At 51.4% G+C, this 26,026-nt stretch overlaps 1 protein-coding gene across 2 annotated transcripts in view; it reads left to right on the top strand.

The window, feature by feature from the left end:
- HLF (HLF transcription factor, PAR bZIP family member) overlaps positions 1–4,813 on the top strand; it is a 47,128-nt gene extending 42,315 nt beyond the window's left edge. The window contains exon 4 of one of the 2 annotated variants that reach the window (XM_070394073.1): positions 544–4,813. In XM_070394073.1, coding sequence (XP_070250174.1) covers positions 544–762 — 219 coding nt within the window. In that variant the 3' untranslated portion in view covers positions 763–4,813. The remainder of the gene's footprint in view (positions 1–543) is intronic. The other variant, XM_070394074.1, reaches the window with a different exon arrangement.
- The last annotated feature ends 21,213 nt before the right edge of the window (positions 4,814–26,026 follow it).

Genomic DNA, 26,026 nt, shown 5'->3' on the forward strand with positions numbered 1-26,026 from the left:
GTTAGATTCCCGGTTAGGGCACATGCCTGGGCTGTGGGCTCCATCCCAGTAGGGGGTGTGCAGGAGACAGCCCATCCATGATTCTCTCATCATAGATGTTTCTTTCTTTCTCTCTCTCTCTCTCTCTCTCTCTCTCTCTTCTTTCCCCTCTGAAATCAATAAAAACATATATTTTTAAAAAAGCATGTGAGTGCCCATGGAAGAGAAGGGTTCGAAAAATAACAATTTCAGCAAAAAGAGTGGAGAAATCTGGAATGCCATTTAGGGTGTGCTTTCGCTCAGCCTCCGACCTCTCCTCCTGGGGCACATGCTCTGCTGGGCAGAGGGTAGGAGCGTGTGGTGACAGGCCGGTCCCTGCTCCGGGAGGGAGCCATGGTCCACAGACTCCACTCAGGGTTGCTGAGACTGTCAAGGAAGGAGCCGCAGGTTAAGACTCCTGGGCTGGTGCCTGGGCGCAACCCCAAGGCCTGCCAGCGGCCCGGCGGGCCCTCAGCTCTGCTGAAATCTAATATCTTGTTTCCTTTTCCTTCTGCACCTACCGAGCAGGATGACAAGTACTGGGCAAGGCGCAGAAAGAACAACATGGCAGCCAAGCGCTCCCGCGACGCGCGGCGGCTGAAGGAGAACCAGATCGCCATCCGCGCGTCCTTCCTGGAGAAGGAGAACTCGGCCCTGCGCCAGGAGGTGGCCGACTTGCGCAAGGAGCTGGGCAAGTGCAAGAACATTCTGGCCAAGTACGAGGCCAGGCACGGGCCCCTGTAGGACGGTATGGAGGGGGCTGGCTTTGGACTAGATGGACACTGCGTTCCCCGTATGACAGCACCACACCCCACCCGCCCCTCCCGACATCAGCACTTTACCGGAGGCATCAATCAACACAACTGACTCCCGCTGTGGCGTGTGCGCGCTGGGCGCACCGGCTTGAGTGCGCCTGTGGCCAGCGGTGTGCGTTCCTTTGCACTTGCCATTTCCAGAGAACCCTCTCACCCTCTTTTAGCTCCCCAAACAGAAAGGTGCCATGTTTTTACTGGACTATGGAGACCTCCGGCGGGGTTTCCTGCCCCCCTCCTCCTCCCCACTCCTGCCCTTTCCACGCGGCTTCCTGGTCGCTCTTCCCTGCTCTGCCAGGACCCTGAGTTTGGATCCACCCACCGAAAGGGCCCTGGGAGAACAGGAGCTCTCAGTTTTCAAGACCCGGCTGTAAGTTACCATGCCAACACGGTGCACAAAAGAACCCAGCACTACTCCACGCCCTCTTCAGTTGTAGGTCGCTTTCCTCATCTTTTCAGTTTGGATGATCATCGTCTTCGCATTGAAAGTGCTGTTTAGATTAATTAGATCCCATATTTACTTACCGTGCTATCTACTAAGTTTTCTTTTCATCCTGCCCACCCCGGATCCGTAAGAGTACTCTTATAGACCACAGAGTGTGTTATTGCACTGTCTGTACCTAAAGCAATAATCCTATTGTACGCTAGAGCATGCTGCCTGAGTATTACTAGTGGACGTAGGATATTTTCCCTCCCTGAGAATTCCACCCTCTTTTAAAAAACAAAAATGACAGCAATGCATTCGAGCATGCCCAGAACATCCCCACCCAGGACAGGGAAGCAGAGGGAAATGGCAGGTCTGAGAAGGAAGGGCTACTTTATCAGCATAGGAGCCAAAAAAAAAAAAAAAAAAAGTGCATTTTGGGAATGGCTTTTGACATGGATATGTTTGCTTTTGTTCTCTCCCTTCTCCCGTAACCCTTCCCCCACACCCCACTTTTTCATAGCCCTCTTGATATTCCCAACAACTCAATTAAGATTCAGTTTCCCCCGTTTTTTGTAATATATATATTTTTGTGACTTCTACCTGGCTGTTTTTAAACATCAGTTGAGTTAATGAGTTGGTGTTTTGTATGACCCTTTTTCCTAGTGGTGCCCTTTTCGAATGCTTCATAAATTAATGATTCTGGAGCTTATGGCTCTTATCCTGTTTGCTTTTGAACGTATGTGCTTTTATAAAGTGGACTTCTGAGAAATGAATGTAAAAGACACTGGTGTATCTCAGAAGGGGATGGTATTGTCACAAACTGTGGGTAATCCAATCAGTTTAACTGTTTACTATAGACCCAAAGGAGAGATTATGAAATTGTCTAATGTTTATACAGAGTAATTATAGGAAGTTCTTTTTTTTGTACAGTATTTTTCAGATATAAATACTGACCATGTATTTTGGAAGACATATATTATATAGAGCAAAGAGAAAAGGATAACTAGTCCATGTTTTGAAATTATATAGCAAAGATATATATATTCGTCAACGTTGTACAGAGAAGAAGGGCTTGGGGGTTTTGATGTCTTTAATATTTTAAGCCTATCACTGACACATCAGCATATTTTCTGCTTGGAAATTTCAGGACAGTATCGAGGCTCGCTGTGCTGAATCCTGCTCTAACATATAGAAGGAGATTTCTTGTTCCCTAGTAGGTCTCAGAGAGAAGTCAGTGAACGTTACCCAAAAGCACAAAATGGATGTTAGTCAAATATTTATTGGATGCTACCGTGTTTTTCAGGGAAAGCATCTGCCACAAAAATGTTCACTTCAAAATGATGGCTTCCTGGAATGGCAGATCACTGCAAACACCCCACACAGTTCAGTCCTTCCCGCGGGCACGCGTGTCTTAGGCGGTTGACGGTCGATATCGGTGCTATGTGTGACTTACGACTTGATGGGTGTTCTGACTTTAAAGATTGTTCTTCCGTTTCGCTCAGTTGTGTCATGTCAAGAGATTCTGCTGTTATTACAAAGAAACACTTTGTGCTGGATTAAAACACCCTTTTTTCCTCCGTGAGATTTCCTACTTTCCTGCGTCTAGAGTACCTGATTCTTTAGTGACCTGGTGGGCTCCTGGCCAGCCCGCCAGCAGTTGTCTCGTGGTGTTAGAGTCTCGAGAAACCCGGCTGGGCGGGTATTCCCACCAGGTATTCATTCGGTCCCAGGCGACAGAGGACAGCGGGAGATGGAGGAGCGTTGGAGCTGAAATGCATTGCTCAGGTGAAGCACTGATGACAGAAACAAGCAAGGCCTTGGGCAGTCTCAGGCAGATATGAAGAAGCGATATTCAGTGAGAGACACAAGTGAGCCAGGATCGGCCTTTTTATCGGAAAAGAGGCTCGTTGCCATAATTGTTCAATGGCACTCTTCACTAAAGCAGACACAAATGATATATGTAAGTGGTGACATGTTGAAGGGAGCATACCCTGGACCACCCAATTCACTGATGTATAAAATGGTAGCGCCCCCCCCCCCCAAAAAAAAAAACAACAAAAACTGCATTTGAGTACTGGTCTTTCTTGGAATTAGATTGTTTGTATCAAATGAGCATCACAAATGTTTTCTGCCGAAGAAATAAAACTATCATAATAAAATGTACTCTTTCACGTGCCAGGAAAGGTTTCAGAAGCCTACCTCATCTTAAACAATTTTAAACTTTGGAGTCTGCACAGGTGCCTTATATGTAGGTCATTGCCACTGCACACACGTGAGCACTCGCTCATGGACTCACTGCCTTTTGTCCAGGCCCGTTAATTGGTGAGGCAGTTCTGCTAAATGCGTGGGAGGCCGTGGCCGGGGTGGCATGACTCGGGTCCACTGGAGTCAGATGAGTTCTGCAGACTGCAGCTATTCTAACAGTCCTGCTGTCATTTCCCCCCCCTTTCCTCATAAGCCTCTTTCAGAGATCAGTTACTTGGCCATTAACAATGAAGCCCAGTCGTGGTGTGCCAACGTCCTTTAGACACGATTAGGAATGAGTGGTCCAGGGCTTCCTGGTGAGGTCCTATCGCTGTTTCTTCGGCCCAGACTTGCAGAGAAAGGCCGGAATTGCTCATCCTGTCCTGCCCATGCTACCTGTGGCGGCAGGTGGGGGATGGGCAGGCTGTAAGTGGCCCTCTCCTTCTCTTGAAGAAGTGGCTGCCTTTTGAGACCCACATTGGGCCTTGCCCCTGCAGGTGTGGAGAGTACCTGCAACACCATCGCTTAGAGCAGAAGGCCCTTTGTTGGAGGAGAATGCAGAAGGGATTCTGGCGTGGGCTGGGCAGGACGCTGTACTAGGTATCCCAGAGCTTCCTTTCAGCTCGCTGGTCTTGTGAGGGAGCTCAAAATAATTCTGCATGTGCATTGACAAGGTCTTGGGTCTATTTTTGTTTTGTTTTTTAAGCCTGTTTTTTTAATGTATTTTTATTGATTTCAGAGAGGAAGGGAGAGGGAGAGAGAGATAGAAACATCAATGATGAGAGAGAATCATTGATCGGCTGCCTCCTGCACGCCCCACACTGGGCATGGAGCCCACAACCCGAGCATGTGCCCTGACCAGGAATCCAACCGTGACCCTAGTTTGTAAGTCGACTGAACCCCACCTGCTGGCAATAATACCATTTTTTAAAAATGAGCACAGCCTTAGCCTCGATCTTGATAAATTGAACTTGGCACGAAAGTCAGTACATTTCACAGAGGGCCAAATGTATATAGGGGTGTGTGTGTGTGTGTGTGTGTGTGTGTGTGTGTGTGTGTATGTGTGTGTGTATAACTATTTAAGTCAAGACATAAAAATCTGTAATTTTGGAGCACCTTACCAAACATCACAATAATCTACCATTATCTTTTTGGCAACATCACAAAGATTGCATCCGCTAAACAGGTAAAAGTTCACAGGAGGTCGGTTTAATTGTGTACCATGATATGGGCCGTGTTTATGCTGTTCAACGCAAACCTTTATCTGTCTGTTATCCTTAATGTTGAATAAACTTTGAATTTTTTTCCTTTCTTTCATGTATTTTTGTTGACAGTCTGCTAGAAATTACATTCTGTTCCCAACTCTATCGCCAAGAGAACATTTACAGAGATTAGTTACATAGATGATAAAATACTACTACATCATTAGCGAGACATAAACATTTCTTGCATCTTTATGTGCCAGACCCGATGCTAAACACTCCCATGGAATATTCAGCCCTATGAGGTAGGGACGGCCGTTATTCCCATTTGACAGAAGACAAAATAGAAGGTTCGGCGAGGTAAAGAGCGGACCAAACATTACGCAGGTAGAAATGACAGAGGGGACTTCTCATCCGTTGAATGGGTAGTATTTAGAGCAGGGGTGGGGAATCTGTTTTCTCCCAAGCGCCTATCTGGATATTTATAACATCATTCGTGGGCCATACAAAATCATCACCTTAAACATCAGCCTGCTACATTTGGTCAGACATTTAATTAACTCACCTCTAATGCTTTGGCAGGGCCAGACCCAGTGATTTCCCGGGCCTTACATGGCCCCCGGGCTGGACGTTCCCCACCCCTGATTTAGAGCCACAGTTTCAAACTCCCGCCCAAAGTCTGTTTTCTGGGTGGATATACAAGAATCATTGGGGAACATACCACAGGGTGTAGAGCCAGAGATGCTGACTCGGTAGAACTGGGGTGGAGCCAGGAAGTAATTCTTTAAAGGCCCAGCTAACCCCCACATGTGGCCATGAACCCGGAGCCAAGGATTTATAGGCTCAGCCTTAGTTCGAGTTCATGACCCTTGGTGGAATCCACGTATAATCTCCAAAGCGTCCATCATTTCCTGAAAGTGAACGCTGTTTTCGTGTATAACTGAATTTACTTTTTCTTGTAGAGTCCCTCTCCTCCCCTCCCCCTTCCCGCCCCCGCCCCCCTTCAGGAGTCTGGGATGCAAGATGGAACGAAACCCCGGATCTATATAGGAAGGCTGATGTCAGAGCGGTTCCAGCCCAGGCAGCCTAGCAGAGCCACCTGGGGACTGCCCTGCGTGGGCTGCAGTCCCGGCCAAGGAACTCGGCGTCTCTGGCACGAGACCGGGGCTCTGCGGTGAGGAGCTCGAGGACTCAGCTCTGTCACTTAGCAGGTATGTGACCTTGAACTGCTACTACACATTTTGGAAGCTAAATCTCCTGTGAAATGTCTGTGAAATGCCGTTCTCACCGCCACCCTTGAGGGCTGTGGGGAGGAATAATGACAGAACCAATGCGCAGGTGCCTGCTCGTCCCAGGCCCGCAATCAACAACCTTGGAGGGAGCCCAGAAAGGAGAATGTGCCCGGAGCACTTTTTCCAGTTCAATGTTTCAGACCATTTGTTCCTTCAAAGAGGACGGAAAACAGGTCTCTTGCTAAGGAGAAGGAGCAGGTGGCTGGTGGGGTGGGGAGGGAAGTTGGAGGCAATCAGGTTGGCAGGGGAGGGCAGTTGAGAGCAATCAGGCTGGCAGGGGAGCGGTTAGGGGGCGATCAGGCTGGCAGGCAGGTAAGCCATTAGGAGCCAGCAGTCCTGGATCAGGCCTAAACCGGCAGTTAGATATCCCCTGAGAGGTCCCAGATTGGGGAGGGTGCAGGCCAGGCTGAGGGGCACACCCCCCATGCACGAATTTCATGCACCGGGCCTCTAGTGTATATATAATAAACATCTATATCAGCAGATATAAATATATAAATATCTATCTGTATAAAAGCCTAAGTGATCATCTGACCACTCAACCATCTGACCGGTAGCTATGACTCACACTGACCACCAGAGGGCAGATGCTCAACGCAGGAGCTGTCGAGCTGCAGTGACTTGGCAGCTGCAGTTCTCAGGTGACGCACCCAGAACCAGAGAGGAGGGAGCCCAATTCTGGGGTGCATCACCTGAGAACCACCCTCTCACAATCTGGGACCCCACGGGGGATGTTGGAGAGCCAGTTTCAGCCCAATCCTCACAGGCCAGGCTGAGGGATCCTAGTATCTATAATAATAAAAGGGTAATATGCTAATTAGACCAAACATCCTTCTGGGTGTCATTCCAGACATCCTTCCAGATGAAGCTGGGGCCAGAGCAAAGCAGCCCGGATCTCGGGTGCCGGAGGGAAGCCGGTGCTGGCAGCCGGGGGAAAGAAGGCCTACTCGTGCATGAATTTTCATGCATCGGGCCTCTAGTAAATATATAAAAATAAATATATATATAAACATATGTATCAGCAGTTCACCAAACCCATTCCTTTTTCCTCTGGACAGGGTGTCTGTGTTGCTAACATGGCTTCAAGTTCTTCTAGCTGCACCTCTTCTCCCAGGTAGATGGCAGCCCCTAAGCCACTTCGAGCTGGAAATTCTGAAGTCCCTCCTGAAAGTGGGCCCCAGGATGTAAGGACTTGGCGACCTGTGATCTTCAGCATAACCCTGCCGGCCAGGCCTGCCGGGGATGGTGCCCCCAGCCTCAGTCGCAGTGTCCGCACCGGGCCAGGTTTCTTCTCCAGCAGTCAACGCTGTGCTTTTTCTCCTGGGACTGAGAAGGGGGTGGGAGGAGGCGGGAAAAGGGTGGGTCTCCTCATGAACCTCTCACTCACAGAGGATGCACTCAGGGGAGGAACACGGTGCCCTGCCACGTGACGAGGACCCCCTGTCCATCTGAACAGCCTGGCACCGCCGAGCGTTCCCTCCCCTGTAGCTCAGGTGGCCTTTCAGCAGCACTGTGAGGTGCTTGGGGTGGGATCAGTAAGGAAACTGAGGCAAGCCCTGTCCAAATGCAGAGAGGAAGGGGCCCATATTTTGACAGCCCTCATTCCCTAGAGGGTTTGTGCTGACCCCAGCCCATCCGTGTGTCTCCTGCACGCCTGGCAAACATACCCCAACTTCCTCAGCAATAATGAATGAGTTTTGGATAAATTTGAATAAATAAAAGCCCCTGACAGGGTGCTGACTCCCCAGCCCTCACCCTGGGGCTTCTCTCCCCACCACCCCAGGGGTCAAAAATTATGGTCTGTTGCCTGGCCGGCATGGCTCAGTGGTTGAGCATTGACCTATGAACCAGGAGGTCACAGTTTGATTCCTGGTCAGGGCACATGCCGGGGTTGGGGGCTCGATCTCCAGTAGGGGGCGTGCAGGAAGCAGCCAGTCAATGATTCTCTCTCATCATTGATGTTTCTATCTCTCCCTCTCCCTTCCTCTCGGAAATCAATTAAAAATATATTTTAAAAATAAGGATTATGGCCTGTGAGGGAGGGGCCAGAGCCTAATTGATTTCATCTGAGCTGGGACTGCCTTTCCTAAAAGGAATCTGCCCCATCTTTAGCCTTATTCCCCTTTTCTGAGTATGTCTGTTTGTGGCTTTGAAGGTCCTTAAATGAGTGACCTTTGACCAGGCTCCTGTGGCAGCCAGACACGCCCTCCCTGTCCAGCCCACCCCACCTTCCATGTAGCATCACAGAGAGCCCAGCACCCTTCTCTCAGCCCCTCTCCCCCGCCCCTGCTGCTCCCCCAGCCACAGAGGGAAGCGAACACACACAAAGCCTTCATGAAAAGGTCCCCTTGAGAGACCAAAGTGCCTTTCTTCCTTTTGAATGATGATGAATCCCAGGAATAGAGGGAAAGGCAATAAAAAGAGGAGCCAGGAAGGAACCTTCCCCGTGGCCTCACAGTTCTCCATGGGAAGCTTGGATCCGAGCTATTTGTGCACCCCCCTTTCTGTCTCTCGTTCCTTCTCCCCTCCCTTGCTCCTTCCCTCTCTCTTTCCTTCCTTTCCTCCTCTGTGGTTGAGGTGGAGGGATGCGGGTGAGAGGTGGGAAGAGGGGAGAGAGATGCAGGGCCCAGGCAGGTGGATGGGACAGGAGGAGCCCAGACTTCCTGGCCCCTGACTGTGACCTTGTGAACACCCCAGTTGACCCTCTTGCTCCCCATTCACCAGTGTCTGCGTGAGCAGGAAGCCGGTGCTCAGACGCCCACCCGAGGCGCTTTGAGGATCACACAATACTGTTGGAGTCAGAGGACGCCTCGGAGGTGTTTCATCTGGTAAAGCCTTTGATTTTCAGATGAGAACACTGTGGTCTGGAGAAGGCGAGTGATGAGCTGCCTGTCCACACAGCCAAGTGCAGCCCCAGCCGCCCCCTGCCTCCCAGGCCCTGCTGTCCCACGGGGCGCCCTGTCCCCTCTGCAGCTGTCTCCCCTGTGGACCCAAAGGGCAAAGACGCTCAGATCCTCGCTCTGCAGGGAGAAGAGGAGACCCAAGAGCCTCCCGCTCAGCCCACCGCCTTCCAGGCCTAAGCACGGTCTTTAAGGACCCAGTCCTGCCCATTCCTCAAGACACAGTGAGATGTCACTTTTCTTTTGAAATCCTCTCCGGAAGGTCCCCTGGTGGGAAGCAGTCACCTCACCCTCCCCCTCCCCCCGGACCGCACCCCACTTCCACACACGCTCTCCATCTGGCCCTCTCTTTGGTGGCTAACTCCCTGCCATGTGGTATAGACACACATGTCCCCAGCGGAGCCCTCACAGATGTCAGCTTCTGGGAGGCACACTGCGGATGGCATCCGAAGCTAACCCCAACTACGCCACTCAATGCCATCTTCATTCTCTAATGGGTTTTTGTATTTGCATATTCTTTTAGCAAAGATTAAACAACAAAGGAAGGAGCTAATCTTGGGCTCTTTGCGTTAAGAATTCAATCCATTCAGACACAACTGTCCAGGGCAGCTTATTTCTCCGCCTCCTCTTTCTCCAGGTCCTGTCTGGGTGGAGAAGCTCACGAGGCCTGGGGGGAGGGGGGCTCACTTCTGGGTGCTGGCATTTCCTGGGTGTCTGCCTGGGAAGGGACCCTGCTTTGTCCTTCAGAGCTCTGTGTGTGGTCCCCGACTTGGCCTCCAGAGGTGAGTCCCCACTCCCTGCGGCCACCTTATCTACCACCCGCATCTATTTTGGTCCTTCGTTCCTTCCGGCCTCTGCATCTCCCTGGGCCCCGGGAACTCCCAGGTGTGTTCCCTGCACCACGCTGGAGCCTGCAGGTCTGCCAGTCGGACTCTGGCCCCCTCACCTGGACGCCCCCCTCCGCCCCAGTACCTGCTGTCCTGAGGCCACGTTGGGCTGGGCCCTCTCAGGACTGACTAAATCACCTCCATTTCCAAGGGTAAGTTACCCCATTCCCCTTTCTGGGTGCTGCTAACCCCTGCTAAAAATCTTTCCTCCTCTCCTACCCCAACAGCCCTGATCTTGACATTGATTTTGGGAGCAGAAATATCCACATCTGCCCCACCGGTGTGGCTCAGTGGTTGAGCATCGACCTATAAACCAGAAGGTCACAGTTTGATTCCTGCTCAGGGCACATGCCTGGGTTGGAGGCTCAATCCCCAATAGGGGGCATGCAGGAGGCAGCCGATCAATAATTCTCTCTCATCATTGATGTTTCTATCTCTCTCTCTCTCTACTTCCTTTCTGAAATCAATACAAATATATATATTTTTTAAAGTTTATAAACCAACAAGACCCTTTTGAGAAAGTAATGACAACCATAAACCCTCTCCCCAGAAAAATCCACACGTAAAACATTCTTTTCAATATATATTCTTTTCAAATATATATATGTATATATATATATATATATATATACACACACACACATATATATATATTTTTTTTTATTTTTTTTTATTTTTTTACTTTTTACAGATGAGAAAATCAAGGACCAGAAAAGAAAAGGGACTTATCCAAAGCCACTTGTCGGGGACAGTCATACCTGGAACCCTGTTGTCTTGACTCCCATCCTGTGACCCATCCTCCAAGCCTGGCAGAGCTGCCAACGTGGGCCCCTGTCACAGACGGACACGGAGGCTGCAGATAACCATTGGAACCATCCCGGGAACTGGCCCTGGGAGGATTCTTAGAAGGCAGGAAATTGCCGAGATAATAATTCCCTGGGCTTCAGGGATCGGAGAGCCCAGCGGGCATTTAAGTCCTGAAATCGAGTGACTACTCCATTGCTGCTGAGAGCTAGGCAGTAACATACAAAGCGAGTGTTCAGGAATCCACAGCTAATTGTAATCACTAATGAGTTCATTTCCAACCTCCTGGGCACAAACACCGAGAGGCAGCAAAGCGCTGTCCCTGCATCTAGGCTTATTGAGGATAAAGTCCCAGGGGGTGCAGGCACTTGCATGCTGCCCGGAGCCTGCTACTCTGAACGGCTAAAGCAGAAGGAGACACAGGTACCTGCCTGCTTCATCCCCCTGGGTCCTGCAGAGGGAGAGGGAGGAGGGGGGAGGAGGAAGGAGCAGAGAGTGTGGTGTGAAAGCAAAGGAATAAGCCACCATTCCCTAACAATGCCAGGGTCTTCCCAGCCTACACGCTCTTGCTCAGTCAGTTACGTCACCCAGTCGGCCGGCACTGGGAGTGATGGCGAGAAGACCTGGAGAAAAGCAGTAGTATTCCTTGTGGCCAGCCTGACCGTGTCTGCCTTCAAGAGCCCTGAGGACGAGTCCTCAGGAAAATCGAACAAAGCCAAACACACTCACAAAAGGACAACTTAGTCCCTCTGGGGGTCGTCATTAAACACGCGATGTCCAGGAGGAAGAGACGGTAAACCAAGCAGCCATGTGGACCAAGTCCCTGCCACCTCTCCTTCCTGGCTCCTCACAGGACACAGGCCCCTGTGCCCCTCGGACTGACGGGAGCTTCATCCCCACGCCAGTCGCTGCTGCTGATGGGTGGGATGATGGAGACACTGTCACGCTCTCTCTCCCCTTTGGAGGCCCTCCCTCCCTCCCCAGCCCTGCAGGCACCTGGCAGGTTGGCCTGCAGTCTCTCCTGCAGCCAGGAAGGTGCCTCTTCCATGGGGCTTCTATTCCTAGACACACTCCTTCCTCTGTGCTTGAGGACGCTTCCATTTATACAGCTATTGTGTGTTCGCCATGTGCTGCGCGGTCTCTCAGCCTCAGAGCCGGGAGCAGCTGGGTTCCTTCTGCACAACTCCTCTGCATTCTCCCTGGCACCCGGAATCGCTTAGCGAGCCAGATTTCCTTTCGTCATCGCCTTGGAGGCTACGAAGCTCAGAGCCAAATCTGTGACCCATCGCCAGCAATTATAGACTCTCACAAGTCATCTAAGATCCTAGCCTTCGCTCTTGTTTTTCCTCATTCTGCTTGTCCTTCACCCTGGCTTTATTCCCTGCTTTAGAAAGAATGTCATTGGGCTAATTTTTTAAAAATATATATGTATATGTCTTTTATTTCAGAGAGGAAGGGAGAGGGAGAGAGAGATAGAAACATCAATGATAAGCGAAAATCATTGATCAGCTGCCTCCTGCATGCCCCACATTGGGGGTCGAACCCGCAACCCGGGCATATGCCCTGATCGGGAATGGAATCTTGACCTCTTGGTTCATAGGTCAACGCTCGACCACTGAGCCATGCCTGCTGGGCTGGGCTAATTTTGTTGCAAGTGGGTAAACTCAAAATCCTCTCTGAAATGGGTCATGATACAAATCAAAAGTAAAGGGTATTCCATAAACATCTCTGAGATTTTCCTAATAATCTTGGAACTTTCAAGGGAAGGGAAGCTCAGAGACTTCCCATGCCGTATCCAAGGTCATGCAAGGCTGACGTTGAAGCCAGATGTCCGATCTATGTCCACCTGACTGCTGGGCTCCTGCTCTTGGTAGTCAGAACTGCTTATAGTTAGCGAGTGCTTCCCATGTACCCGGTTTTATGCTGAGTGTCCTCCGTGTATTAACTCATTTATCCTCACAACAACCCACAACGAAGCAGCCACTATTACTACAACCATTTTCCAGGTGAAAAAAGCGAGACCCCAAAAGACCCAAGAATCTGCCCAAGGTTGCTCTGCGTACTGAGATTCAAACCCAGCGGCCTGAACTTTGAACTTGTGAACTCTTTCCAGTTTCTCTAATTTATAATAGAGATAAGCATACCAAAAAGAAAAGGGAAAAATTTGCTAATTAAATGTTTGACTTCTTTCGAAGGCCCAACTGCCTGGTTATATATCACAAAGGCATATCCACTGACAAGTCCATGGAGAAATGGGTGTCTGCTACAAGTAGGTATTTCTGAGCTTCACAGTTCTTCGAGGAGCAGATGGATTACAACCGCAGAGTCTGTGTGCAGTGCCGGGTTTAAATGCCAGCCTGAGCACTGAGGGGAGGGGGCGAGTTACCTAGAGCCCAGCGGGTGGAAAGAAAAGCCTTTGCAAAGGGCAGCGCTGTTCACTGGCGCCACCTGGCAGTAGAGGTGAGAAATTGCTCTGAGAATGAAACCGACGAAGTGAAATTCCCGGAGCAAATGTATTGGGCCCCTTGCATGCGGAGCGCTTAATAGGCATCCCTTTCTTCCCTACCAAACCTGCAAAGAGATATCATTATTTTATAAATGAGGAACTCGGAGTTCAGAGTATTAATCGACCAAGGTTAATGCCAAAGACTGGGCTCAGAGGCGGAGCCTAGAGTGAGGCAATGGACGGAATGCAAAGAAAAGCAGGAGAAATGGTACAAGGAGGAAGAAGGCAGCGTGCATAGGATGCCACTGGGATGGAGCAGGGATGCCTGGGGCAGCTGGTGTGAAGGCTGGGTCATCCTGCTGCCCATTTTCTCCATCCCACAGGCATCCTTTATCCTGCGCCTTCATCCGTTCACTTGACTGTTTGGACCATTGCAGTGATTTTCAAATTGAGTTACACAGAGGCACACCCAAGCTTCTTCCAGCATTTGATTCCCTTTTAAAAAACTGGCCAACTCACCACTTGAGGGGAGTGGCTGTAAGAAGATGAGAGAGAGGCCTCGTAGGTGAAGCCTCAGGTTCCATACTCCTGTTTCAGCCACAACCACAGCCTCATTTTTATTTCTCTTAACTATATTGGGGTTGCTCTCACAATTTAGTTTTACGGAGAGGTTCTGCTTCAACAAAGTTTGACCCTGCCCTGGTCTACTGCAACATTGCCAGGGGCAGCCCTGGCTTGCCACTCTTCTCCCTGGCAATCCACCCATAGGCATCATGCCAAGTGCCTTCATCCCTATGTTACCTCCTCCCGGCTCCAGAATATCTGTGGGCTTTTCATCGGCCTCTGGATAAAGATCAAGTTGCCTCAGCCCAGCCTCTGGAGCCTCTTCCATCAGAACGAAAGGAACAGGGTGATGCCTTCTGCTCTGGAGTATCCTTAGTGCATGGTGAGCACGTAGTAAATCAATGCCAGCTTACATATTTGACTGTTCTGTTTTGTTTGTTTGTTTGTTTGTTTTTGACTGTTCTTTAAGAAAAGCTTTGCGTCCTCCCAGCCCCTAGAACACCACCTTGTGCCTAGGAATAGTGTCCCATAAATTGAATGACACATTCCCCTTCACAGCCTACTTCCTGGTGCACAGCTAGGCTTACAACTGGAAAAATGACCTGGTGATATTTAGGAAACTCTGTTGTCTGGGAAAATACCTACTTCTGGTTGGCCTGCAGATCTAACTGCTGGGATGAGCTCACGGAATCCTTGAGTACTTCACCGGTCACATGGATCTTGGTGCCCCCTTGTGGCCATCTGTCACCATGCACAGGTGAACATAAGTATCAGTGGGCATGTAACTCTGAGCCAAATATCATGGCTAGGGAGGCATTTTCCACGGAGTAACTCATTTATCCTCAGCACAATCCTCTGAGGGGGCCACCAGTCATTTCGTAACGGGATCTAAGTAACAGAGCTCACAGATGGCTAACAAGAGACTTGAATCCAGGCTGGTGAGCCTGGAGCTTTGCTGTTGACTCCGAGGCTAACGGCCATGAAGCATTATGGTAGACACAGAAAGATAAAATAAGAGGCGGGGCTTCTGGAATGGTAGAGTAACAAGCTGGGAAGACTCTCTCCCCAGCAAAATAGCAATTTAACTGAGAACATTATTTAAAATAGCCATCATTTAAATTCTGTAGAAAGTGTCCCAAGGTTTTGCAGCAAAGGAGAAACATTCTTTCAAGAAAATCTAGCCCGGCTGGTGTGGCTCAGTGGTTGAGCATTGACTCATGAACCAAGATGTCACCGGTTTGATTCCCAGTCAGGGCACATGCCTGGGTTGTGGGATTGATCCCCAGTAGGGGGCGTGCAGGAGGCACCCAATGGATGATTCTCTCTCATCATTGATGTTTCTATCTCTCTCTCCCTCTCCCTTCCTCTCTGAATTTAATAAGAATTTTTTTAAAAGAAAATCTCAATGAAAGCAGCAAAAGTCTATGGCAGTGATTGGCAAACTCATTAGTCAACAGAGCCAAATATCACAGTACAATGATTGAAATTTCTTTTGAGAGCCAAATTTTTTAAACTTAAACTATATAGGTAGGTACATTGTTATTAACTTAATTAGGGTACTGCTAAGGCTTAGGAAGAGCCACACTCAAGGGGCCAAAGAGTGGCATGTGGCTCGCGAGCCGCAGTTTGCCGACCACTGGCTATGGCATTGGAGCCATACTCTGCTCCAGGCCCCTCCCACCAGCTCCACATGAAGGAAGGTCTACCCAGGACCTACCTGTGCAGCCAGGGGCTCCTGCTCCCCTTAGGTCTCCCCTTCCTCACTAACAACCGCCTGCAAGTGCTACTCCGGGCAGGGTAAAGGTAGGTCCTGGGGCCCCAGCTGCCCATGCCCCAGCTCACTTGCAGGGCAGAGAGCCCATGCTGGGGGGTTGGGGGAGAGCGGAGAAGACAAGGGGTTTCCACACCCCCACGCACAGACAGGAGGCCCCTCTGGGAAATGGGGTCTCTGCCCCAGCTCTGGGGCAGTGGTGGAGGGGTCCGGCCTCGTGGGAGGGGCCACACGGAAAGCCCCCAGCTCTGCGGAGGCCACTGGCCCTATTCACACCAGCTACCTGCAAGAATGAATGGACAACTTCAGGCCCAAGAGCAATGATGGAAGTGACAGCAGTCTTCATTGGTTGGTGTCAGCCAGGTGCAAGCAAAATGCCAGAGCAGCCAGTTTCACAGAGAAAACCCGGGAGAGAAAGCCAAGAAGCGCTCCCCTTGATGGCAGTGAGCTCTAGAGGTCAGGAGGCGGTGCAGCGGGCAGGGCAGGGTAAAGACAGAGAAGTTTCGGGGAGCTGGAGAGGAGTGTTTAGGAGTGGGGAGGGGGGAGCCAGATCAGAATGGCTACGGAGTGAAGGGAGAAAGTGTGAATTTAAAGAGTAGTGGAGATAGATGACTTGTCTGACGATAGATGAGTTTTGCAAGTCTGTCAAGTTTTGAGGGTGGGATGCTTGTCTGGAATTAGCCATTGGGAATAAGAAGAACCTCCTTAATGTCCATCAGACCCCAAGCTGCGGGAGAGGAAGAGTTCCCACTAAGGCCAAGAGGTGTCGGAGGTACACGGAGGAGTGTTTGCGGATATAGATCAGTTTGCTGATCCCTTAGGGAAGTTCTCGGTGGGGAGTGGTTGGGGTTAGGAGGGAGGGAAGGAGAAGGGGTTGGTTACATGGGGGGATGTATACATATATCCTCTTTTATTTAAAAAACAGCATAGCATTCATGATTGTTAAATAACTTAGTAAGTAACCTTAACATAACTTGCTAATGACACGAACTTATATGTATATAAAAATAATCTCCTACTCCTCAATAAAATACAGAGAATGCCACTGGCCTCCGATTTTGTGTTACTTCATTTTCCTAGCATTCTACACGGCTGCCTCTGTTCTCCTAGCCGCCTGGGGCCCTGTTGGTGGCTTGTGGCTTTGATTCGGCTCAGCCCAGCTGGAAAACAAACCATTAGGAAATGCATTTGGGCCTCATTCTGTGCCCAGCAGACACACAAGAAGAGTATCTGTTTCATGGGGACCTGGGGAGAGGTGAGAATTCTCTGGAAAGAAGAGCAGGGGAGCACCAGAGAGCTGTTGGCCACGCCCACACCTTCCATTGTTCGTGTCCCCAGCCCACATCTGAGTCAGAGCCGCTGGACCAGCAAGGCCCCTGGGGAAGATGTGAAGCCGAAGCCGACACTCAGGTGGCAGATAATGTGAGTGGGGGGCGGTGGGCTCTCTCACTCTCTCAGGTGCAGAAGGGTTTTGTTTGGGGGCGGGGGGCGGGGGGCGGGGGGGAGATAGCAGCCAAATCAAAGGAAGAGCTGGGGCCTGGGAGGTCATGAGAACAGGTGAGGGTGATGGAGAAATGGTTCCAGTGATCACGAGACAAAGGCTGTGCTTGTCCACACAAGTCGGGCTGCCCGTCCGTGGTCAGAACCGCGGCCAGCCGTCTGCTGCCCTGAATACGGGACAATGAGCCACCTGCCATGTCCCTCTTTGATAGCCTCCGCAGTGGCATTCGTGGGGACCCCGGGGACTCAGCGACTTCCTCCTGCTGAGAGATGCTCGGAGCCCTCCACCGGGGCCTTACCTGAAGATATCACATTGATTCATTAAATGGGATAATATATCCAGCCTGCCCAGCACATAGGACGGCTGCTTTCCATCCGCCTTGTTATAAAAATACATTAAAATAATGGACAACCCATGTTGCTCTAAAAGAATTGTGGGGAGCGGGGGGGGGGGGGGGGGGGGGCGGGGGGGGGGGAGGGAGGTTGCCCCGCCAGTGTGGCTCAGTGGTTGAGCGGGGACCTCTGAACCAGGAGGTCACCATTGGATTCCCAGTCAGGGCGCATGCCCAGGTTTTCAGGCTCAACCCCCAGTGTGGGGCCTGCAGGAGGCAGCCCATCCATGATTCTCTCATCGATGTGTCTCTCTGTCTCTCCCCCTCCCTTCCAGTCTCTCTAAAAATCAATGGGAAAATACCCTCAGGCAGGGATTAACAAAACAAAACAGAAAGGTTTCCTTTAAGGTGTGTCCTGTCACCTGGGGTCAGGACCTCAGGAGGACTTTAAAGCCCTATGACACAGCCACCGAGGCTCCAAATCTTTTCATGGCGCCCTTTGGGCACACAGGCTGCTGCTGAGAGGTTCTGCAGCCCAGGCCGGAGACAAAGCCAGAGCAACACGGTCCAACAGCTGGCCCTAAGGTCGGCACCAGGGCCAGGTGCCAGGTGCGAGCAACGGCTCCGGGGCCCACCTCTGCTTCCCCCGAGGAAGGGTAACAGGGTGGCGGGAAAGCAAGAAGGGGAGGGGGGGTTGCACAGCGAGCGGTCCTCCCCGCCCAGCTCCCACACGGTGGAGGAGAGTGAGCCCAGAGAAGCACGAATATCAGGACCAGGAGCCCAGCCCGCCCTGGTTCTCGTCTGGGCCCCGCAGCCCCAGGTGCTGCTCATCCCGCCGAGGCTGAGAACAGGCGGCGGAGATGCTGGCGCCAGGCTGAGCGCAGAGGCCTGAAGCCGCCCCAGCGTCCTGGGCTCCGGAGCAGAACCCTCGCTTCTCTGTGTCGCCAGGAGGGGCCTGAGGGTCAGCCGGCAGGTGGGGCCACAGCGCCCGCGTCCTGATGCCGCCGCCCCAGGTAACACGCCCAGGGCCCCACCCCTGAGGGCCAGGCGGAGCCGGCACAAGGGGGATCGGCCCCCTCACACCGCTCAGTGCGGAGACTCCCACCGTCCTAGGGCGTCCCGGGAAGGCAGAGAAGGAAACCGGGATTGGCTTGGCTGAGAATTCAGCCAGGAGGGGGCGGGGATGGAGACCTTGATAGTCGTGAAGTTCCAGACGTGAAATAGGGACCCTCTCTGAGCCCCACGCGCGCTCTCGCGTCCTCTGTGAGTAGCTGTGTGATTCCTGCTAGGCTGCAGGTCCCTTGATGGCGTGTTTTGTGTCCCAGGCATCCCGGCTCCCCGCAGCCCAAGGTTCGCACCCAGAGCTGTGTGTGACCGCGCTCTGCAATGAGCCCAGCTGGAAACGTGTTCCCCTGGCTCCCCTGGGCTGCGCCCCCTCTTTCCACGGCTTTCATCTGCGCACCCCCTCAGTGCTGTGGCCCCCAGTGACCTTTCTCATTCCGTTTCTTTATCCCTAAAATGAAGGCGGCGCCGGTCCCCTGGGTAGCTCAAGGTTAAATGGGACAAGGTGTTTGAAAGCGTTCTGTGCCCCAGAAAGGGCTGCGAGGTTTTATTTTGGAAAGTCCTTGTCTTCCCGGAGACGGACTCCTGCCTCCTGCTAAGCCAGTGGTTCTCAACCTTGGCTGCACATTAGAATCACCTGGGAATCTTGTTAAAATCCTGATTTCTGGGCCTCATCCTCTGGAAATTCTGTTTCTTTGTTACTAATGTTGTGGCCCCACCCCATAACAAAGAAACAGAATTTCCGGAGGATGAGGCCCAGAAATCAGGATTTTAACAAGATTCCCAGGATTTTAACAAGAACCAGTGACCTAAGCCCAGCTCTGGCTTATCCACACAACTCAGTTCAGCAGACACTCGCCGTGTTATTACTGTGTCGGGCATATGGCGAAGGGCCTCACCTGGGTAATGCGTCCTGGCGATGTGAGGAGGTGAAGCGGAGGCTTGGCAGAACCCTCAGGGAGAGTGGTGTGTGGCTGGATGGACAAACTGCCGGGGTGGGGATGTGGCCCACAGGAGGCAGACATCAGGGACGATGCCTTTGCTTGTTGGGGATTGGAAGCCTAAGTCAAGCCCTAGCCACTTTGGCTCAGTGGATAGAGCGGCAGCTTGTGGACGGAAGAGTCCCTGGTTCGATTCCAGTCAGGGGCACATGCCCAGTTTCGGGCTCCATCCCCAGTAGGGGGCGTGCAGGAGACAGCTGGTCAGTGATTCTCATCATTGATGTTTCTCTCTCTCTCACACTCTCCCTTCCTCTCTGAAATCAATAACAATTCTTAAAAATAGAAAGAAAACCTAAGTCAAAATGGCCTGAACAGGTTGTTGGGGCTCCTAACCAGAAGGTCCAGGGTTAGGTGGCTTCAGGGTTCGAGGGCACAGTGGCTTAACCACGGCATCGAGGACTGTGTTTCTCCCTTTTCTGTTCTGCCGTCTACAGTGATGGCTCATCCCCTCGGGGTGTGGGATGGCTGCCAGTGGCCAGCGGGGCTCTGAGTTTCCTTGTTCACAATGAGTGGGTGGGGCAGGAGGGCACTCACACACTAAAGGTCATGATCTTGACCCCTGTCTTAATTCGTCACCCTACCTCCTGCAACTCGGGCATGTGTCCTTGACTGGAATCGAACCCAGGACCCGTCAGTCTGCAGGCTGATGTTCTATCTACTGAGCCAAACTGGCTAGGACTGGAAAGAGTGTTTTATAACATGCAACACAGATCCCCAGACATTATCTCATTTCATTGTCACAGCCATTCGGTGGGTTGCTTTGATTATTCCTAGGTTGCAAATGAAGAAAACGAGCCCCAGAGTGGCTGTCAGGAGCCTCACAGTTGGGAGGGGGAGACGCTGGGTGCAGATGGTCTCCTTTAGCCTGGGGTTCAGGCCCCCTCAGTGCAGTTGAAGAAGAATGGGCAGGTGAATTCCTGAGATGGAAATACGTACATACTCCGTGGGTTTAGTGTTTTTGTTTCGCATTATTTGCTTTCCTGTTTAGAGTTGAGCTATTCTGTGCTCTTGTATACCTATGAAATTTTCCATAATAAATAGTTAAAAAAAAAAAAAAGAGTAAGGTGGAGTTGCTTGGTCAGCCCTGGCTAAATCAAGGGAAGGTCAGGTCCCAAGGAAGTCAGGTGCTGAAGGGTTTGGGATTCAGCACTTTAAGATTTGACTTGAAGAAGAGAAAAAAGACCATTTGGGAAGAATTCATAAGAAAAATCACGTGTGAGCTCAAGCAGCTAAAAAAAAAAAAAAAAAGGCCCAAAGGAATGAGTTGTTCCCTCTGGGTTTTATAGTCTCTTGCCAGATCCTTTATTTTTTTAAAAAATATGTTTTATTGATTTTTTACAGAGAGGAAGGGAGAGAGATAGAAAGTTAGAAACATCGATGAGAGAGAGAAACATCGATCAGTTGCCTCCTGCACACCCCCTACTGGGGATGTGCCCACAACCAAGGTACATGCCCTTGACCGGAATCGAACCTGGGACCCTTCAGTCCGCAGGCCGACGCTCTATCCACTGAGCCAAACCGGTTAGGGCTCTTACCAGATCCTTTAATTATCCTTCAATTCTTTTTTTCCCAAATCTCATTTCCCCCAGATTTAAATAAAGAACAGACGATGCTTCCTAGAAGCCTTGGGCGAGTGGCCTTTCGGAATTGACTTTTGCCCGGGCGCAGGTCCTGGCTTGATCGTCACTTCACGGTGTCAGCTTGGGTTATGGCTTACCTCCTGGGAGGTCTACTTTCTCCAACGGTCATGGGGATTCCACCACTTACCACCCAATGGCCTCCCAAGAAAACTGGACAGGAAGGCAGGAAGGCAGGAAGGCCCTTGGAAAGGTGCCAGAGCAGCATGTCTTAGTCTGGGAGATGGCATTTGTAGAGCTAACCTGGGTGCATTAAGAACGATGGACAGGGCTAGTTTCAAAGCTGCCACTAAGGGAATGATAGTCCTGGGGCATGACTGCCCACCGTGACCTGCTCAATTAGGAATTCATGGTCAGACCTTCGTGAGGTTACTCTCCAAGCACCTCTTTTCTCATCCACAAATGCCAGGTGAGGAGACAGAGAGGCCAGAAATGCATGAGGGGAACCAGGAGGCAGCAATGTCAGGAGGCCAGGGCGGAGAGCAGAGAATGCTGTCAAGTGCCGGAGGGAGGATAAGCATGATGGAGGCCAGAACACGGGTGGTAGAGCCAGGCCCCCGGAGCAATGGGCTTGGGGAAGAGCCTTCGATAGGAACACGGCCACCAGTCATTAACATGGGCCGGGAGGCCTAGGTGGCGTGGCTCCAGTGGTTGAGCATCGACCTATGAACCAGGAGGTCGAGGTTCAATTCCCCAGTCAGGGCACATGCCCGGGTTGTGGGCTGGATCCCGCCCAGTGTGGGGTGTACAGGAGGCAGCCGATCAATAATTCTCTCTCATCGTTGATGTTTCTATCTCTCTCTCCCTCTCCCTTCCTCTCTGAAATCAATAAAAATATATTTTTTTAAAAATTGGATGGGAGGCGCTAAGTAAAAATGCGACCCGCCTGGATCCCAGTGCCCTGATTTCCAGCCAAGGGCTGTGTCACATTCTGAGGAAGAGAAATGGGTGGAAATGGGACTCAGCCCCAGCTGATCGCCGGGTTCTGTGCTGGACCCTTGAGGAGACAATCGCACCACGGCCCCTGGGGGCTGATGGCATCATCCCCTCCTTCCAAAGGAGGGAATCGGGGCTCAGCACGGCCGAGGCTCTGCCGTCTCCACTGGTTTCCAGGTCACACCCCCAGAACAGATCTCCGCAGGTCCGCACCAGGGGCTTCCCACCTGCCCATGGAGCCACCTTCTGTGTCTCACTGGCTCAGGCTTCTAAAGCTAGAAAAGAGAGAAATGGGCCAGATATAGGACACGATTTCCACCACCGAGGCCTCCAGGGGACACGTGAGATCAACGGGCAGGAGAGAGATGACTCGGCACAAAGAAGCTTTCTTTTTTAAAAATTGTTATTGCATTTATTTATTTATTTCTAATCCTCACCCGAGGATATTTTTTCCATTGATTTTTTAGAGAGTGGGAGGGAGGGGAGGAGGGAGGGAGGGAGGGAGGGAGAGAGAGAGAGAGAGAGAAAGAGAGAGAGAGAAACATTAACTGGTTGCCTCCAACAGGAGCCCCCACCAGAACCAGGGATCCAACCTGCAACCCAGGTATGTACCCTTGACCTGAAATCGAACCCACGACCCTTCGTTTCTCAGACCAATGCTCTAACCACTGAGCCATGGCAAGAGCTTTCTTTTAAAGGAGTAAAGGACCGCCAGGGAGGGGTGGGGTGGGCAGGGGAGCAGGGTCAGCCAGGGGACCTGAGCTCCTTCCCAGCTCCTGAGCTGCAAATCCCCACCCCGAGCAACCAGACCATTCCGGCTGCTGGAATACGCTGGCCCCTTCAGTCTTTGTGATCGGTGCTCCTTTGTAAGTTACTGTTTTTGCAGTGTTTCACTGCCCTCGGAGGTTGATGGTCACAGTACTGGCATCTGCATTTTAAAGATGAACAGGCTGAGACTCAGGGACTTGCCCATGACCTCGCTGCCAGGACTCAGGACTCAGACGCTGGGATCTTTCTAATACCCGGGAGGGGGATTCCACAGGGAATTTCATCACTAATAACAACCCCCCACACATGCGCCTGTGGGTGTATCTCTGCCAAAGAAAAAATGATTCTGATACTTGTTAAAGATGGCAGGGCAGACTGTATTGGGCGGCGGCGGGGGTTGAGGGGTGGGGGGATAGTGGGGGCAGACTACTGCATTCCAACAAGGACCAGTGGGGATTGTAGCCACGGAGCAGGGAGGAGGCCGTGGATGGAGAACTAAGGGGAAGCACCAGGGCCCGGGGATTCTGACTAAAGGCCGGCCAGAGACATCAACGGAGGGGATGAGGCACTTCATTAGCTGTCAAGAATGGGGGAGTTTTCACTCAGCTGACTCAGCAGGATTCTTGCTAAAACTGGACCAAACAGGCCACGGACAGAGCCCCAGGTCAGGGACAGAAAGAAAACTCAGGAACCAGACTCAAGTTTGATCAAAGGCGAGTCTTCGTGCTCATCACCTGCTCAAAATACTCAGGCCAGGGCCTCCTGCACCAGGTGGCTCCCTCCCGGGCCTCTGAGCCCACATGCCTCTGCTGGACTGCCCTTCCCAGCAGGTGTCAGCCTCCCCTTCTCACCCAGGCCTTCCCATGGCCCATCTATGCGTTCACGTCCACCCCCCCTCCGCCTCTTTCCTGATGAGTTTTTCTCCTTGGCGCTCATCACCATTTAACACACTATACGTTTTCTTTATACATTTGGTTTATTGTTCTGTTTTTCCCCAATGACAGCGTCCCTCCCGGAAAGTGGGGATTTGTACCTGTCTTGTTCCCTGTTGTATCCCCAATACCTGGAACAGCACCTGGCCTGTGAGAGGGACTCATTGTTTGTTGAATGAATGGGAGGCCTGAATGCAGGTCTTTGTAAATAACCCTCAGATCTTGATTATCTATGTCAACAGCAAAGGATAATAATCCGCAATGATGGATGATCCGTCCAGCCCATTCGTAATGCACGTTACCACCCATTGTTCCACTCTAATCCAGCAACACAGGAATGAACCTAGAGGAACGAGGACCTGTTTGCCTTCCATAAGCGATCTGTGTGTTATGTGGTTATGATGGGTGAAGAAAGGGAAAAGGGGGCCCAGGAATATTGGGACAAAAAACCCACCCAGCGGTCAGAGTTTGCTGCGGAAAAATTCACATGCCTCACCCCCCCGGAATAACAGATGAGTTGCTGTACAGATACTATGTATAACAGGCCCTTAGCAGGCACTCAACCCATACTAGCTGTTGTTATTGTTACTATTATGTTGTATTTTCCCCAACACTCCTCATGCCGTTCCTGAAACCTGCCAGCTTTTCCTCTGCCGGGAGGACTTCTGACTCCCCTGGGCAGAGTGAATCACTCCCTCCTCCAGTACAGCACCCGATACAAACTCTGTGATTGTGTTGCATCGTAATTGCTCATTTGTTCCCAAGTCCTCCTCCCTAGAGGCTGTCGGAGCCTGGAGGGCAGAGACTTACCTTATCTGGGATTGTATCCCCAGCCACGATCAGGTGGGTGGTACACCCCAGGATTGGTGAGAATGATGGAGGGGCTAAAGCTGGTCCAGGCGGGCACTGTCAGCAAAAAGGGAAACACCTAGACATGAGTTTCTCATTCATCCCCCCCCTTACCTGGGAAGCTCGGAAACCCCATTTCAAAGGGGTGGTTCATTCTCTGGGGCAGAGGCCCACGGGGTCCCTGTGTACCGTGAGCCTCTTCAGGGCTCCCCAAGCAGGAGCTGAATCCAGACGGGGATCTGCAGGAAGCGAGGCCCCCCGGGTGGAGAGCTAGTTCGGTCAGCATCGCTTTCTGCTGGCCTGTCCACACCGTCGCGGTCACTGGCCACGGGCATCTGGGTGGTGAGCAGATCAGCAAAAACTCGCCAAGGCCTCAGATCCAGATGAAGGGACTGGGGACAGGGAATTGGCTGGCTTGAGCCATGGGCTCGGGTTTTGTCTTTTTAATAAATTGTCATTATAGGATCCCCAGTGCCTCGACCAGTCCCTGGCACATACTTGATACCCAGTTGACATTTGCTGAATGAATGTGCGACACAGGGACCCCATCGAACCTCTGAGGGTGGGTCTGGGGGTGCTCATATAATGACAGACGGTGACCAAACTGCTACCTAGAATGTGGGTCCAATTATAGCTTTCCCCGCTTCCTACCCTTTCTCCATCCGGTGCCCAGCCTGTCTCAGGAGATACTGACTATTTAAAGAGTGTTTGAGCCTAGCCAGTGTGGCTCAGTGATATTGAGCAGTGACCTATGAACCAAGAGGTCAGGGTTTGATTCCAGTCAGGGGCACATGCCCGCCGGGTTGTGGGCTCAGTCCCCAGTGGGGGGCATGCAGGAGGCAGCAGATCAATGATTCTCTCTCATCATTGATGTTTTTTTCTCTCTCTCCCTCTACCTTCCTCTCTGAAATCAATAAAAATATATTTTAAAAAACAAAGAGCATTTGTTACAAAAGAGACAAAACCATTAGAAAGCCCATGGGGACCACAGGCCTCAGTGTACCTAGCCTTGGGGGAGTTTGATCCAGGGCCACTGTGAAGAGCTAAAAACTGCACAAGAATTTTTTTTTCGAAGCGTGCTCCTCAACTGCTCCTCGGGGTTGTTTCCGTATAAAAAAGCTCTGCAGGTGGGTGGGCTGTCCCCGTCATTTTAAAAGCTTGGCCATATGGGAAGGAGCTAACCTTTATCTAGTGCCAATCCCAGGGCAGCATGCATGCACCAGACACTCCTGGCTTCCTGTTTCATCCTACGGCTGCGCTGGGAGGGAGATGCCGTGCCTCTTTGCAGATAGCAACCGAGGCTCAAAGGTGCTGAGAAGCTTGCCTAAGCTCACCCGGCCCATCTGCCACAGGCTGGCTGATGCCACGCCCACTCAGCACCCGGCCCCCAGATGGGATTCAGAAAAACACTAGTGATTTTTTTTAATGTTTTTTTTTTTTTTTTAAGAGAACCAGATCCTTTTGCTCAATGCATTTTCTTGACTTTTGCAGGGACATTTGATGGAGGGTCCGAATTTGGCCTGCTCCAGACGGCAAGGGGACCTGGGACCTCTCCCGGAGATAAGGTAAGGCTCCAAAGCGGATTTTCCCATTAGGCCTGGCAGGTCTATTTCAGCCTAAGCACTTCTGGCTGCAGCGAAAG

Source organism: Myotis yumanensis, unplaced genomic scaffold (genome assembly GCF_028538775.1).
Source record: "Myotis yumanensis isolate MYYU_CA2020_CCGP unplaced genomic scaffold, mMyoYum1.0.hap1 SCAF_16, whole genome shotgun sequence".
Lineage (NCBI taxonomy): Eukaryota > Metazoa > Chordata > Mammalia > Chiroptera > Vespertilionidae > Myotis > Myotis yumanensis.